General features: G+C 48.0%; 1 protein-coding gene across 1 annotated transcript in view; it reads right to left on the reverse strand.

Moving 5' to 3' along the window:
* ASB18 (ankyrin repeat and SOCS box containing 18) overlaps positions 1-15,046 on the reverse strand; it is a 72,399-nt gene extending 57,353 nt beyond the window's left edge. Inside the window, exons 1-2 of the mRNA XM_023259849.2 lie at positions 14,767-15,046; positions 2,035-2,258 (exon numbers count right to left, since the gene is read on the reverse strand). Coding sequence (XP_023115617.2) covers positions 2,035-2,258; positions 14,767-15,046 — 504 coding nt within the window. The remainder of the gene's footprint in view (positions 1-2,034; positions 2,259-14,766) is intronic.
* Between the last annotated feature and the right edge of the window lie 2,147 nt (positions 15,047-17,193).

The following is a 17,193-nucleotide window of genomic DNA, read 5'->3' on the forward strand; positions in this document are numbered from 1 at the left end:
TTGCTTTCAAGTGTTCAGCCAAGTCGGGGTGGGGAGGGGACAGTGAAGACTGTGCAGGGCAGTTAGTAATGTGAAAAGAATACTCTTTGAAACTGGGGATTGCGAATACACAGTTCCCCAAGCAGCTGGGATGGCTTGGGAAGGCGGATGTGGAAAGGGGCACTTGCCTTTAAGCATGGCAGAAAACGGTGTGACCATCGGTGTAACAAAGGTAGGCAGGGTTCAGGGAGACCAATTAGAGGTGGCCACGGTCAAAGTGGGACCCCCCGTCCCCGGGAGCTGAGCCTTCGGCGTAAAGATGAAGCCAGATTATAGCAGAGATCTGGCAAGGAGGGGACGCCTGGGAGCAGGTACCCAGCCTTCCCGGCGCTTCTAGCATCTTCCATTAACTGCGCGCCCAAGAGGAGTCAGAGAGCACGCGGCAGATGATGTGGTTCATAAGGTCAGCCTCGGGGCAGGTCGAGTGCAGGGCAGTTCTGAAGGCAAATGCAAAACACAGAGCTCAAAGCTCCCGGACCCGAACAGCAGGTGGTGACCACAAGGTCCCCTCCCTGCACCCCATGGCAGTCTCCTGCACCGGTGAGTGTAATGGGCGCTGGCTTGCTGAGGCTGCAGGACCTATCTATGCAACGCTAAAGTCGGAGCAAAAGTGTGTTGTTCTTTGGGCTCGTGGCTCCTGGGCCTCGCTCTGGCCCTGATCATGGCCTTAGATAGCAGGAAAACCAAGGAAAAGAGGACGTAGGAGATAGTTTCTCCCTAAAGCCCAAAGCAGCTTGCTCAAGTCTTCAGTGAGAGGCAGCACCAGAAGTACACGGCACCCATGTCACGAGGGAGTGGATGGGTGGTCACCGCCTCGCGTTCCAAAATGGATCTCCTTCTTCACCCCATGACAGCCCCACTGGCTGGCACCAATGTCCCACACATGCTCCCTTTCAGCATACCTCCTGCATGTGCGAGCGTGTGTCTGTGCGGGCGTGTGTGCCCGTGGATGTGAGCACGTGCACAGGTACATGCGCGTGCAGGCACACGCGTGTGTTGGGAGCGACTCTGTCTAGTACGTGGAGAAAAGCCTGGTACACCTCGCAGGGGCCAAGTGCATGTGACAAGTTAGAACACAGCACCATGCAATTAGAGTAAATCTTGCATGAGGGAAAATACTCTCATGTGTTATACACAGAAGTTCCATGAAATGACGGAACAAAATACAAAGAAATGGGGAGAGTGAGCCCAAGGACCTAAATAGACAAGTCACGTGGGAAGGGGTCTACGAAGAAAGACAAAACCCTACGGATAAGACTTTGTCCTGAGCGGTAAAGAAAAGATAGGCAGGCGGGCTGTGGATGTGACAAGGGCACACTTGTGTTGGTGGCTTAAGGATAGATATTCGTCACCAGCAATGCTCAGGGTGCAGCGGGACACCCTCACCGGCAGGGGGAATAGACACCCTTTCAGGAAATACTTCGGTGATTTTTTTGTCCTTCTTCCAGTAATACCGCTCCCAAGAATTTATTTTAAGGATATACCCTGAATAAGAAAAAAGCCATCCAGAGGCTACTAAAGACGCCAGTTACAGCATTATTGACAGTAGTGAAAATGGAAACAAATATTCCCCTCTTGTAGGCATTTGGTTTAAGCATTTTGGGATTCATCACCTCAATAGGTGATCGAAATTCAGAAGGCTATGCAGCGCCGTGGCAAATACTTTAGATATAGTAACTCAACAGAGCAGAAGGCAGTCACGCCTACCGCGTGGTCATAAGTCGGGGAAATTTACACATGCAAAGTCAGGGCAAAACTGAAAACAGGTGCCTTGTAAGCACGGGGGGTGCCATGGATTACTTTTCCTCTTTCTAAGTCCTTTGAATCGTGTGCTAATGGATGCACAGCAACACACACAGATACGCACAGTGTGTGTGTATAAACAGGAACCAGGCGGCCAAGCACCGCTCATGTGCCTTTTTCAAGCCCAGCCCTCCCACGCGCTCAAGAGGCGGAGTTGAGTTTCAGATGCATTGCGGTTACCTACGAGCACACGGTGGGGTGGGGGGCGGCTGGGCCGAGGGGTCTTTCGTCCAGTTCCATCACGACGTCCACATGCCTCACTTCAGCACAGACCAAGTGGCTCACTCTCTCCTCATCCCTGGCGTCCAGGGCAGACTTTAATCTCTTCACTAAACCTGAGTTGAGTGCGTAATCGGGAAGGCCATCAGGGTTGGACGTTGTCGTGCGGTTTGCGTACTGACCAGACTTCTCTTCTTCTCAACTGAGTCCAACGGTAACAGCTGTTCGCAGAGGACTGTGGGCGTTGCTATAAATAGAACAAACCTGGCTCAGTTGCAGCTGCTGGGGAGGGCCAGTGGTTGGCAGCCTCTTCCTTCACGGGGTGCTGGGAATCCGTCTTCCCTGAGGGCCTCAGTTACGGGTTATTCTAGAGGTGGGGCAGCAGACTTGTTGGTAAGTGGGGGAAGAGGGAAAAGGGACGTTATTTTATTTTACTTTTATTTCTAAATATAATTTACCGTCAAGTTGGCTCACATACAGTGTGTACGGCGCGCTCTTGGTTTTGGGGTAGATTCCCGTGATTCATCGCTTACGTGCAACGCCCAGTGCTCATCCTGACAAGTGCAAAGGGACGCTATTTTAAAAGAGAGCTCTCGTAGGTCCTGTGGAACAGCGTCTTCTTTTAGCAGGAGTGAGATTCTGTCCTGAAACTGGTTGAATGGAGAAGCGGTAGCGGGCGGTCCCCTTTCCTTCTTCCCTTGAACATGGATATGATGTGTGGAGACGTGGCCGCTGTCTTAACAGCCAGGGGGCAGTCATGAGACGAAGGACCCCCTGAGGGGAAGGGAACAGGAGGGAAAGAGATGGCTTCTCGATGACATTTCTGAACCTTTGCCTCAGCTCTGGGCCGCCAACCACCAGACTTTCTGTCTTGATTCCTTACGCGCTCTTCATGAGTGGCTTGCGGCTGAAAGCGTAGGTAGTGTGTTCTCTCTACCTTTAAAGTCACGGACATGTCCCAATAGTCTAAAGAGATGGGACAGAGGTGGCTCAGCCTGTAATAAAGACTGTGGATGAACCCCCTGAGCCTTCTGGTCTTTGGCAATTGAATTTTTGCCCTCCACGATAAAATCTCACTGTATGTTGAGTGAGCAGCTCAACCACGGAGCAGTGGCATCATGGGCTGGGGTCCTCAGTGAGCAAGGAGCCACGGCCACTCGAGGGACTGCCATCCAGTGTCACAGGGACCGAAAAAATGGGCCCTGATGGAGACATCTTGGGAGTCCCTGGCAACGGACTTTGCCCAGAAGTGAGATCTTCACTCAGCGGATCAGCCTCGGGTTCAGATGTCTGACCCAAGTCACAGAGAGTGTGGTTGGCCCCTGGCTCCTTCTTCAGCCCAAGAATTGTGGGTTTTTGAGAGAGACTTTTGAACCTGAATCTCCAAGCACAGATGCTTGGCAGCCTCAAACGCCTTACATTTAGAAAAAAATTTAACACCAAGGCTGTTTGTGTTAATACAAAGTGAAGGAGGGTAGCGGCCAGAGAGAAATTACTGGAATTTGGGTGAGGCGATTTAAAGAAAAAAACCCGAGAATTATCAGAGATTGCTATCAAACTTCAAATCAGAAGGGAGGTAAAAATGAAGCACTCGTTAGGCAGATAATACGATGACAAAGCTCAAAATACGGCACTCTCCGATCTTAATTACCACGCTGTCTGCTGGGTGTTTAATCAGTAGCACATACACTATGCTAATTATTCGGGCTAATTTTGTTATAATGCAATTCTTTATCAACCCCGCCATGTATAAATTAGGAATTGAAATGTAACTAACGCAAATTGTATTTAAGGCAACACGAATTTCTTTATTTCAGTGTGAACTCTTCGAATCTCGCTTTACCTCTCCTTTTTTGATTAACCCATGTGGCCCACCCCCTCCACTGCCCACCCTGCCTCAGTGCCCCGCAGCCTGACGTTATTTGAGGAGGAAGGAGCCCAGAACCAGTACTGGCCCCTTCACTTCTTGGAAATCTTATACATGACTACCTCCTTCAGTGAGTGTCCTTGAAAGGTGCAGACTGTGTTTAAGCAATCAGTAGTAGACAGATCCTGGCTTTCTCTGAATCAGATAAAGGTCGCTCCGTTGTTCTAGTTTAGTGTTTAAATAAGCATCAGAGGGCACCACAATTCACGTATTTTCAGTGATATACTGTACGTGACTCACGTCAGTTTGTTTGCAAATGTGTTTGGTTGGGAACTAGTAACACAGGTCGTCACAGAAAAGCACAAACATTATCTGGAGATTTCCACGTCATGGGGGTTTGCATCCAAATGAGGTCAGGTGCAGAAGTTGGACGGTGCAGAGCCCCCCTGGCATGCCTTCAGAGACCGCCAGCCGTAGAACTTGAAACAAAAAAAATTGGGTTTTGGTTTTGGCTTGGTTTGTAATTCTCTTGCAGCAAAATAACAATGCTTAATAAGTAAATGGATGCAGTTTGGGTCCCATTTGGTCTCAGCACCGTGTGAGGGTTGAACGTCAGTGAGACGAGGTTGCCAGTGGAGGGTCACGGTCTGGGAGAAACGCTGGGTCCCAAATTCTCAGACCTCCTTGCGAACTCAGGGGAAGCGACAGGCACTGGGCATATCCAGATGCATTCAAAGTGACCCTGACACGGATCCGCTTCTGAGACTGATTTCTTCTTTGAGCCTGAAATGCCCCCGCTATTTCCTGAAGTTCTAGAGAGCCGCTCCTCTGACATGCGTGTTCCCCACGTTAGGTCCCCAGCGCCCTTGGTTCATACCTCACCTTTAAATCCAGCTGTGGATGCTCCCAGCTCGGGGTTGCCCTGGGGCCCCCTCCAGGCCACGCTCCCGTCTGTCTCCCATTCCGTTCTGCCCTCTCTCTGGTGCCTGCAGCCTGACTCCACGGTCTCCGGCAATGTAGATGCTTCTCCCTGCGGTCAGAAGCCTTTTAATTTGGCTGAAGTTTCCTCTGTATCCCTTTCTAATGGGTTTTTCATAGCTTTTCGGGCTCGATGGTTTCAACCAGGACATTTGTGTGAATGTATTTTCCGTGGTGTGGCGGGACTGGCTTGCCCATCAACCTACTGGGCCACGGGGAGCCACTTTGTAAAGTGGCATTGTTATGTGGTCTTTATGGGCAGCTCTTTGTGCAAGGGGAAAACAGAGGGCTCTTTCATTTCCTTTGTGTTTTCGAAGGCTTGAAACAACGCAATGGGATATGGGCACAAACGAGATGTGATGAAAGCCATTTACAACTTTTGCGAGGGTTTTTTTTTTTTTTTTCCTGTTGGGGCTTGATTTATGATGGCACAAAAATGGGGTTGTACAATTGGAGATGCAGACGTTTCCATTAATGTAACTCTCAAAGACAAAATAACAAACAAACGAGTTTCATTCAATAAACACTTTTTGAGCCCTAGCGTCTGCCAGGCACTTCTCGATGTGCTGGGAGTCTAGGGGACTATATACTCCACACTGATGATATTGTTCGTGACACACACCAGGCACGCGTCGAAAGGTGTTGCATGTATAAACTCGTTTTCCCTTTGCAACAGTCTTGGACGGCAGGTCTACCATTATCACCACCCGGCAGAGGAGGAAACCGAGTGGTGAGACAATTTTCTTGGAGTCCCGTTGTGGCTAAGTGGCAAAGCTAAGGTGCAAATATGTGCGGTCTACGGGTGCTTCTTCTTTTTTTAAAAATTTTTTTGAAGTTCATTTATTTTGAGAGAGCGGAGGAGGGTCAGAGAGAGAGAGAGAGGGAGAGAGAGAATCCCAGGCAGGCTCCATGCTGACAGCAGGATGTGGGGCTTGAACTCATGAACCATGAGATCATGACCTGAGCTGAAAGTAAGAGTCGGACGCTTCACTGACTGAGCCACCCAGGCGCCCGTCTAGGTGTGTTTCTTAAAACTCCCTGGTCGAGCATCTTGGCTGTCTGACCCCCTCCCTGCAGACCCTATTCTGCTCTCTTGTAGTCTGTTTCTCCCTCATCTTTCCTTTCTGTTCTTTGGTCTTTTTTCCAGATGGAGTCTTGGGAGAAAAAATGAGGAAACAGCGGGAGGGAAGCAGAAATGCACAAGGGCAAGGCAGGGACCAGGAGTATTGGGGGAACTTTGGGAGAAGAAGGTCTAGGAGCAAGTATCACGTATGTGAGAAGGGGATGAAGAGAGGCATCGTTTAAAGAAAAAAAAGAAAAAAAGGCAAAATCTTTGGTTGCCGGATGGTGTTCCCCTAAGCAAGAGACTGGACCGCCAGGATCACAGCTTATTAAGTCTCACAGCTAATTACGTGCATCAGTGTCATTGGCCGGGTGACAGTGATGCATCTGTCAAGCATAGTGATGGCAAGTGAAAAGTCTGCCCTCCGAGAAGTAAGTGTGAAAATCAACCTGATGGAAAGCGGACAGCGTAAAGTCACTTTGAGGGCGCGGAAGGGCAGTTTGAGACAGGAATCTGCTTCCAAATTTTAACTCCTCCCATCTCAGATAAACTTAGACATGAAGGAAAAGGAGAAAAATGGAGACGATCTGTCAGTGGTTGAACTTAGGGCAGAATGCATCACGAGGGCAAAAAGTTTGAGCGATTCCTTCGGCAAGTCGAGCAGGCAAGACTGGGGACGGGCTGGCCAGCTCACGGTGGGTGTGAGTGGAAGGGAACGCAGAGAAGGAGCCCTGGGGTGATCCTGCCTCAGCATGTTCGGAGAGGGGCCCTGAGAACAAGAGTGCACCCAGAACACCAGTGTCTCACGTCACCCTCTGTTCCTGATGCCCGGCACCTGTGGGCAGAGTGGCTTCTCAGGAGGACAGTCATGCCTGCTTCAGAAATGCTTCCCACATCAGCCATTTCAAACTAGGAACAATGCAGATGTCATCCACCGTAGAACAGACAGATAACATGTGGTGTATTCCTGAAAGGGACATGTAGAGTAACGAGGGAGGATACTCCACAGTTACTTGGGACAAGTGCTCGACTCTCACAACCATAATGTTGAGTAAATGAAAGTTGCCAGATATAAGAGAACAAATACCATGGGACACCATTTACATAAAATTTGGAAATAGGCAAAGGCAAACTATACAGATGGAAATTAAGATAGTGATTGCTTTTTCTTAAAAAATTGTTTTAGTGTTTATTTTTGAGAGAGAGAGAGAGACAGACAGAGTGCAAGCAGGGGAGGGACAGAGAGAGGGAGACAGAATCCGCAGCAGGCTCCAGGCTCTGAGCTGTCACCACAGAGTCTGATGCGGGGTGCAGACTCATGAACCACAAGATCAGGACCTGAGCCGAAGTCGGACGCTTAACCAACTGAGTCACCCAGGCTCCCCAATGATTGTCTTTTCAAGAGAAAGAGGAGGCAGTGCTTGGGAAGGGGCATAGAGAGACTTCAGGCAATGTTTTCCTTCTTGAACTGCTTGGTGGTTACAAGGGTGTTTGTGGTAATTCATTGAGCTGTTATGTTGTGTATGTGTGTGTGTGTGTGTGTGTAACTTTTCCATACGCATCTTGTACCTCACAATATAAAAAAGATAGAAATGGACTGTTTCAAAGAAAAAAGCGACTGAAACACACACAAGGCAGAAATATTCCCAAGAGCTTTTGTTGAGAGTTTATTCATACTTTGAAACCAAAAAACGATGGGGTGGGAGAGGTGGAGTATGGATGACAGTATTGTCCACCCGAGACAGATTAAGAACAGTGGGCTTTCCATTATGAATACCAGGAATCCCCATGGGGACCGATTCAGGGCTGAGGGGTCCCTTAGGTCATCTTGTAGACCCCATGTTTCAAAGGTCCACCTGTCAGCCAACCAGCATCTGCTTTGGGTGATATTTGGTGTTTCCAAGATTGTCCAGTCTTCTCCTTTCTCTCTCATTGACTCGTAACTTGTGGGAAACTCACTTGTAGTGGTCTGAAATCTCGAAATCCCACCACAAAGGGAGACCCTGCAAATCAATTAGCAAAAGGTAGGCAGCCCAGTGGAAAAGCGGACACGAGACTTTGTGATGGAATCGCGGTGTGAAGATAAACACGTCTCAACCAGGACGAGACTGGACAGTAATCAGTAGGAAGCTGCCCAATGTCCCAGGCAGTCCGTTATTATTTAGTAAATAAATAGACGTAGTAGATCCATGTCGCACCCTGCAGTATGTAAATTGACAACACGTGGTCTTTTCAAATGTCCCTGCAACATGTGTTGTTGCGCAGACATTTGTTCGCATCCACGGAAGGCCATACAGAAAACATTAATAGATTTCCAGAGACGTGTGTTTATATTCTCCGACCACGAAAGTGGATAAAATGAAAATATGACAATATCTTTAGGGCAAGCAAAGATGGTTGTAGCACTTGGGTATTGGAAACAAACGAAAGCATTTGTTAATGAGTAGCTCACAGGTTATAAGTCAGTGATGAGAAATTGTTTCAGACGGATGACAAGGGCGAGGTATAGCAAAGTTTACTGGAGGTGGCCAAAGCCATCCTCAGAAGAAAATTTCTAGCCTTCGATGCTTTTATTATCAAACAAGAAAGAAGGTAAATCGGACTAAACATTCACTTCAACACCAATATAAAATTAAACCCTGAAAAGCAGACTAGTAGATTTAGGAGAGTATGACGCAGAATAGATAGAAGAGTAGTGAAGATAATTTAAAACCTCAACATTATTTTGAAGAGACAGTATTAAAAAGTACCTCTTGGCAACAAAATGCTAAGAGGACAAGTGCAAATACATAATCTTAGGGAGAAAGAGGCTATATCCAGATATAGAACGTAGTTTTAAATCTTCAGGAAGAATATATATATTTTTTTATTTAAAAAAAAATTTTTTTTCAACGTTTATTTATTTTTGGGACAGAGAGAGACAGAGCATGAACGGGGGAGGGGCAGAGAGAGAGGGAGACACAGAATCAGAAACAGGCTCCAGGCTCCGAGCCATCAGCCCAGAGCCCGACGTGGGGCTCGAACTCATGGACCGCGAGATCGTGACCTGGCTGAAGTCGGACGCTTAACCGACTGCGCCACCCAGGCGCCCCAGGAAGAATATATTTTAACTCATCTGAGAGTCTTAATGCAATGAGTGATTTTTGGGGGAAAATGAAACGAAATAAAAACGAAATAAGGAGAGGGTAGAGAACCAAAGCACGTCAATTTTGTTGGTGAAACTAAAAACATTCTGTTAAAGAAGTGCTTGCAAAAGGCCGAGATAAAGCACCACAAACACGATAATAATCATAACAGGAACAACAAACAAAGGTAGACAAACATCAATTACAAATATAATTGTAAAAAATCCAAGTAAAATGTCCACAGATCAAATCCACCAATGCATTGAAAGAATAATACATAAGACCAAGTGGGGTGTATCGTGGACTGCAAAATTTGTTTAACTTAAAAAAATCTACTAATACACTTTACTTCAGAATATGTCAAAAGAGAAGCGATATAATGATCTCAATAGATGCTAAAATAAAGTTTTATGGCATCTAACACCCATTTTTTTTAAAATTTTTTTTTAACATTTATTTTTATTTTTATTTTTATTTTTGAGACAGAGAGAGACAGAGCATGAATGGGGGAGGGGCAGAGAGAGAGGGAGACACAGAACCGGAAGCAGGCTCCAGGCTCCGAGCCATCAGCCCAGAGCCCGATGCGGGGCTCGAACTCACGGACCGTGAGATCGTGACCTGAGCTGAAGTCGGACGCTTAACCGACTGAGCCACCCAGGCACCCCCCTAACACCCATTTCTTACTAAAACCTCTAGTAAGCTAGAATTAAAGAACATTTTCCTACGTGGTAGGGGTTATTCTTCTAAAAGTAACAAGCAGCCTCATGCGTGATGCTGGAACAGAGATATTTTTACCATGGTCAAGAACAAAACAGGCAAGCTTGTATCATCACTTCTTCCCTGTCTCAGTTTGGAATCAGTTGAGTGGAGACATCAAAGAGATACGGCTCAAAATGTCAGCTTCATGATGATAAAGCCAACTGAAGAAGGTGGCTTCAGATCTGAAGCCAGAGAAGCTGGCTGGCAATCCCCGAATTAAGCAAGATGCACAGTCACTGGTCACTCTGACCTTCCTTTCTCCACCCACACCCAGGTGGCACTGACCTTCCCAGGAAGCAGAGAGGTCAAAGAGCACCCTCTCAGATAGGCAGACCCAAAGAGAATCCAGAAAGGGCTGAGCTATGGAAGCGAGTTCTTCTTCCCGAAGATACCAATAAAATGCTCCCAAGGAAAAAGATGTGAGATGAGAGGGAGGCCAGAAGCATCGCATGAGTTCAAGTTTTGCATACGGAAGCACGTCGCCGAGACCTCTGACAGTATTCTACATTGCTCGAGAAGTTTTAGCCAGTGTGATAAGCAGAAAAAGAAATAAGAACAATAAATACCTTTAAATAAATCAGAATGACCAGTTATTATCTGCAGATGATGCAGTTATTTGGAAAACCCGAGAGAGTCAACCGAAAAAATATTCACTTGAACTGCTGGAAATGTTCAGTAAGCTGGTCTATTGCCCTTCCAAAATGAAAAAAAAATAGCTTATTTATATTCCAGCAAAGTTAGAAAATTGGGCAGGGTATGGAGGAGAGAATCCTGGAAAAAGAAATTCATTAGAATGTCCAGGAAGCTACGGTAATTCTTGAAATGTGGTATTGGCAGAAGATTCTACAGAAGATCAATGGAAGGGAATACAAAGTTCGGAGGCAGAACCAATAAGTGGGTTTAGAATATGAAATACAGGCACTTAAGGCATCAGGAAAAGAAGGATTTGAATAAATAGAATTGAGATAATTAGAAAAGCAAAACATCAAGTCTGTACTCTGATACACCAAGAGAAACTCCAGATGATTTAAAAGTTCGAATAAGGAAAATGACACCCAGTGCTCATCCCAACACGTGCTATTCTCAATGCCCATCACCCATTTTCCCTTCTCCCCCGTCCCATCAACCCTCAGTTTGTTCTCTGTATTTAAGAGTAAGCGATGGGGGCGCCTGGGTGGTTCAGTCGGTTGAGTGTCTGACTTCGGCTCAGGTCATGATTTCACAGTCGGTGACTTCAAGCCCTGCGTCGGGCTCTGTGCTGACAGCTCAGAGCCTGGAGCCTACTTCCAATTCTGTGTCTCCCTCTCTCTCCGACCCTCCCCGATTCATGCTCTCTCTCAAAAATAAATAAACATTAAAAAAATTAAAAAGAGTAAGCGATGAATCCCGGGAATCTACCCCCAAAACCAAGAGCACCTTGTACACACTGTATGTTAGCCAATTTGGCAATGAATTATATTAAAAAATAAATAAGGAAAATAAAACCATGTGACCATTAAAGGAGATTATAGATACATATTTTTATTACCTTGAGATGAAGAAGGTCTCCCTAAATATTAAAAGGAAGGTAGAATCTGGAAGAAGATAGATTTGCCCAAACAAGTAGCATTAAATTTCTAAATATCAAAAAGCCCTAAAAACAAATGGGAAAAACACTTGTGGGAAATATGAAAGATGAACAAACCTTCATATGTAAAGGGCTTCTTAAGAGTCAATAAGCACAATCCAATCTCCAATGCAAAAAGAGCCAAGAATATTTATGGACATTTCACAAAAAATAAGTTAAAATGCCAATAAATCACTTAAAGTGATGTTAAACTTCATGAGTATTCCAAACAATGCAAATTAAAACATGATATTAGATTGGCAAAGTTTCAAAAACTTGTGTGTTTGTGTGTTGAAGTGACTATAAGAAAAGGGGCATTTACAAACACTTCCAGTGGGTAAAAAAAACTTCTGGAGGTCAGGATGTCTAGTGTGAATTTATTTTTGATAAAGTATGTATGATATTATCCTTAGAGAAAGATTGGGAAGACGGAATTCAAGCATTCACAGTGGTTATCTCTAAATGAGATGTTTTAGATTTTTATCTGTATTTTCTGTTTTCCACAGTGAGATGATTGCTTTTGCAATCATGCTGAAAAACTAATTTTTTAAAGTTTATTTATTTATTTTGAGAGAGACAGAGAGACTACAAGCGGGGAGGGGCAGAGAGAGGGAGAGACAGAATCCCAAGCAGGCACAGAACCTGATATGGGGCTTGATCTCACAAACCACGAGATCATGATCTGAGCAGAGATGAAAAGTTGGACGCTTAACCAACTGAGCCACCCAGGCGCCCCTGAAAAAGCTATTTTTTTTAAAAAAAGAATACACGACTGAGCTAGTTTAGAAGACTTCGAGGGAAGCGTAAGAAACAAGAGCTTCCCCAGAAGGTACAAAGGGACAGTGTAATTAGAAATGTGATGCTGTGTGGGAGTTAAGACCAAGGGAACAGGGGGGATGGTGAAGAAATAGTCCTCAGTGGATATTAGATCTTAAAATTGTTGAAGCTGAAATAGTGTCACTTGGATAATTGCAAGCCATTTCTGTAGTGAGATTTCTCTTTGGGAGGGTCATTGGAAATAGCCCAAATAGCCAACAATAGGGAATTGGCCAAATAAATTATGGTACATTGATTCGTAGAGTTGTACAAAGCCATAAAAATGCTGTGATGGTAGAGCATTTAATGGCATGGAAATTCATTTACAGTTTATTGTTAGTGAAAATCTTGTTTCAATACAACGCAGATGGTGAACCAATATTTGTAAAAATATGCATTTATTTAAAGACTTGAAGGATGCATTTTATTTTATTCTGCTCACTTTGTTGCATGTTTTGGTACAAGCACCTATTTCTTTCAGAAGAGAATACACAATAGAAATAGTTTACATAGAAATGGTTTTCCGGTCAGCAAGATTAAGCTCTAAGATGGCTGGATGGATCAATACATCCAAGAAGGAGACAGAAGGGGGTTGATCAGCAAAAGACAAGAGACAAAATGCTAACGCCAAACCCTGCCCCGGGGAGAGGACTTCTGGTCTCTGGATTCCAAATAGTAAAGACCCACAGGCCATACCATCTACTTGGCGAGACGGAACCTTGATGGTGCCCTCGCCCAGTGCCATGGCACATTCCAATCACCCAACTAGCACTCTGGAGTTATTGCAAGGAATTAGCTCATGTGATTATGAAGGCCGAAGAGCCCTATAATCCGTGGTTGGCCAGCTGGAGACCCAGGAAACTTGGTGCTGTGTTTCCAGTCTGAGTCTAAAGACCTGATAACCACTGGGGCAAGTTCCAGACTGACAGGTGGGGGGTAGGCGGAGTGACCAATGTCCCAGCTCGGCCACTCGGGCGGAGAAAATAACTTCTCCCTTCCTGGGCCGCTGGGCTTTATTCACATCCTCAGCAGAGCGGAGGAAGCCCGTCCACACTGAGGAGGGCAGCCTTTACCCAGCTTCTGGGTTCAAATGCGAATCTCGTCTGAAAACACCATCAGAGACACACACAGGAGTAATGTTGAACCAGATATCTGGGTCAATCAAGTTGGCACATAAAATTAACCTTCACAAGGATGGACCTGTAATTGTGAAATGCAAACGTGTGAGCATTTTATATTCTAGGAGGTAAAGCCTTATATAGAGAGAAACATTGAAAATACTCCAGAAAGGGGACGTACGTGATGGACACGGGGCTGGTGACAGAGCAGAGGGGCTGGTGAGGGGCTGGTGAGAGAGGATTGGAGAGATGCCCCAAAGATGAGGTAAGCTTGCCCCCGGAGTCTGGATCCGTGGGGGCAGAGTTCTAATGGTGTCTTGTCCCTGGGTGAGATAACAGTGAGAACCTGTGGCTGAGAGAGGGGAGAGGAGGCTGGGGAGGGCGTGTGAACATAGCATGAATGTTAGAAATATCTGTTGTGGCCAACGGGAGAGGTTGATTAGGAGCAAAGAGAAAATTGATAGAAGACACCGCGAGCCCGTGGGTTTTTGTGGCGCCTACGGTGGAGGAAGCATCCCGCTCGGAGCCCATCACATCTTACTCTCCTCTGGTCTATCAGGGAGGAGTAAGGAGGGACATGGCTTCTTTTTCAGAAATCCTTGCTCCAAAAGCATCGTCAGGGAGCCCCTACTGTAGGCCACGGAAAGGCTTGGAGAGCAAGGCTCCTGGTTCCGGGGCCAGCTAGGTAGAACTCGTAACTTGTTCAGCCCAAGCAGGGGTGGTGGCAGGGCAGGGGCAGATGACTTCTTGTTGTAATTATCGGAGGATTCACAGGCAGGTGGCTTTTTTTCATTAAAAAGATTCTTATGGAACAGGCAGGATTCGGGTAGGTAGCAGGGCTCCCTCCCAGAGGGAGGAGGAGAGGGAGCAGAGGGATGTGGACGGGCCACTAGGTGTGTAGACGGGCCGGGGGATGGGGGGATGGGGATAGGTGTGCGGGGATGTGGTGCTACGAGAAAAGGGCTTGGGTCCCCGTGCAGGGTCCTGAGTGCCAGCGATTGGCTATTATGGACAACTACTCAATTATTGAGCGGACGTGTGCGAAATGACCGGAGTGGGGTTTTAGGAAGATTAATTTGGCCTGGTTTATAGAAAGGAGAGGAGAGGGAGGCTCGGAAGAGGGGGCAGGTCCCCGTGTCGCAGACATCTAAAAGGGTTGTGGCTAACGCGTGGCAAAACAATGAGATTAAACAATCCATGTGATTATGCATTTAAACTTCTAATTTTAAATCCAGCACCTTAATTAAGCATAAATTATTTTGCCATTCAAATGTATTCTGCTCACAGCCCCCCTCTCTGTTGGGGGCAAGAGGGGAGGCGGGCGGAGGGGAAGCGAGAACAAGTCAACAATCAGAATCATCTGTACTTTCTACCATAGACTCCCGAGGCGAGCAGCCGTTCCCCACGTATCCTATCTTCTAAATCGGCTCGCCGTTTGCCGTCCTCACTGATTCCCACCTTCTCTGAGAGGCTGCCATTCTTGGGTATGGGCTGTGTCCTCAGCTGTACCCCCATGTCTGCTGGAGGAGAGCACTGGGGGGGCTCCAGCTGGAGTGCAGTATGAGAGGTCCGGGGCCTCCGCGTCTGGAGGCAATTAGAAAGCCCCGGGGTCGCCGAGAATTTCCAGGCACCAACCGAGGTGACCGAGGACATCTTTCGGTCAGGGAGGTGGATGTCTACGCCCAGCTGGGCAGGGAGAGAGCAGCGCCGCCGCGGAGCCTCTGTGGGTGGTTCAGACTCCCCGAGGGCAAAGTTGGGTGGGATCAAAGAGGGGACATAGAGAGGAGGGGACACTGGTTTCATACAAAAGTGCACTTGGGAACTTGTAGTTCTGCTGATCTGGTCCTTCCCTGCAGAACGATGGGCCACGGGGCTAGTCCATCACGCGGTGGGAATTCCGTTGCCTCGGCGGTTCTGCCATTGTGGGGAGAAATGGGAAAGAAGAGGGGGCTCGCTCTCCCCGGAGCCTTGCCAGACGGCCCGGGGTTGCAGGGATCCGGGCCACCCATTGCTAAGGAGGACTCCCCCTGAGTGGGAGTCCACCCCTTCTGGGTTTGGGACTTTCCACGTGTGGAGGGCGGGACAAAATAAAGAGTTATCACCTTTAACGAGTGTGCGCTCAATGCCTTCTGTGTTCCCAACCTTTGACACTTGATCTTGGCCAGAAGGCCGAGAAGCGATGTGTTCCCAACCCTTTAAGAGCGTGGAGAGACTAAAACCACACAGTCTCTCCTCCCTAGGTTTTATGATGTGTCGACAAGACAACTAGACCACTCGTCACGAATCGGGAGAGTATTTTTCCTGGACTACGCCAGAGGGAGAGGTAGTACAGACGGAAGGCAGGTGAAGGAGTTCATAGGAAGGAAGATCAATGCGGTTTGGGATTTATTCTGAGGACTTCCTGGAGGAGGTGAGAGTCAACCTGGCCTTAGAGCAACGCACGATTTGGAGAGACAGAGGGCGGGCCTCCTAGTAGGCATGCTTGGGCAGCAAGCCTCCCCAGGGGGAGGGTAAAGGAGTGATCAGGACCGGTCAATTCATGAACTCAGCCAGTGACCCTCTGGTGCAGGCCCTGGTGGTGGGGGCCCAGCAGCGAACCAAAGAGGCAAGGTCTCCACACTCGGGGTGATTGTACGTGGCGCGGGGAGACGGGGAGCGGACAAAGCTATCCGAGGGTGCGGTGTTTTCCGAAGGAAAGTGCTCGGCGGCCGTTTCTGTTTGCTGCGGGAGGATCAGGAGAGCTCCTTTGATGAGGTGACATTGAGCGACACAGAGAGAGGAGACAGCCATGCGCACAGCGGAGGGAAGGGCATCCCAGGCCAGCGGGACAGCAGGCGCGGAGGTCCCTGAACAAGGAACGTGCCAGGTGTGTGTGAGGACCAACCAGGACGTGTGTGGGGGGGAGGGGCAGGCTGCAGTGCAGTGAGACAGAGCGAATGGGGACTGTGTCATGAAGGGGCTTAATGGTCACTGGAAGGACGCTGGATACTCTGCTGGGGGAGATGGGATGTTCCTGGAGGGTCTGGAGCAGAGAGGTGAGCTCAGGGTGGGCTGTAGGGATGAGGAGAGAACCAGGGAGACGCGTAGGAAGCTGCTGTAACGATTCAGGAGAAAGCCGATGGCTTGGGCCAGGGCATCGGCGGTGGACATGATGGCAGGGATTTGGAATCTGGACATATCTGGAAGACAGAGGAGATGTGCGTGGAAACCCTCCCCCGGGATGAAGGAGAGCTCCAGTCCAGGGCTCCCTGAGGGGCTGGGTAGGGGGGTGGGTGTCTTCAGGGGGCTGCAAAAGCCACTCATAGCTCCCTCACCCATGCCCTGGCAGGCCACGGACCAGCAGTGGGGAGGGATGACCCCTCATCGCTGGCTGTGTGCAGACCTGCCCACAGCAGCTGTCTGGAGTTGGGGGCCCCTGTGAAGGGAGTTGTTGAGCCTAGTCCGTCCAGTAGGGGGCAGCAGCGGCCAGCGGTCAATCCTCTAACTGGCCCGCATTGTTCACTCACACCCAGGCCGGGGACACTGGGCACAAAGGCCTGGGAGAAGAGGTGGTGACAGGGCACCCCCAGCAAGATGCTGTCTGTCCGTCTGAAGGAGGAGTGGGGCTTGCCCTAAGAGTTGGAATTACAAGGATGTGGGATTTAAATCAGTCAACTGGAGATGGGGCGGAGCCCTTTGCCAATTTAGCCTTTGGAGCCAGTCTAGGTTAACGTTTTACCAGCCACGTGCCTTGGGCAGTTACCTGATTTTTCTGGGCCTTAGTTGTCTCATCCAGAAAATGGGAGGCATGTGGTGCTTCT

The sequence above is a fragment of the Felis catus genome, chromosome C1 (assembly GCF_018350175.1).
Source record: "Felis catus isolate Fca126 chromosome C1, F.catus_Fca126_mat1.0, whole genome shotgun sequence".
In the NCBI taxonomy this organism is placed as follows: domain Eukaryota; kingdom Metazoa; phylum Chordata; class Mammalia; order Carnivora; family Felidae; genus Felis; species Felis catus.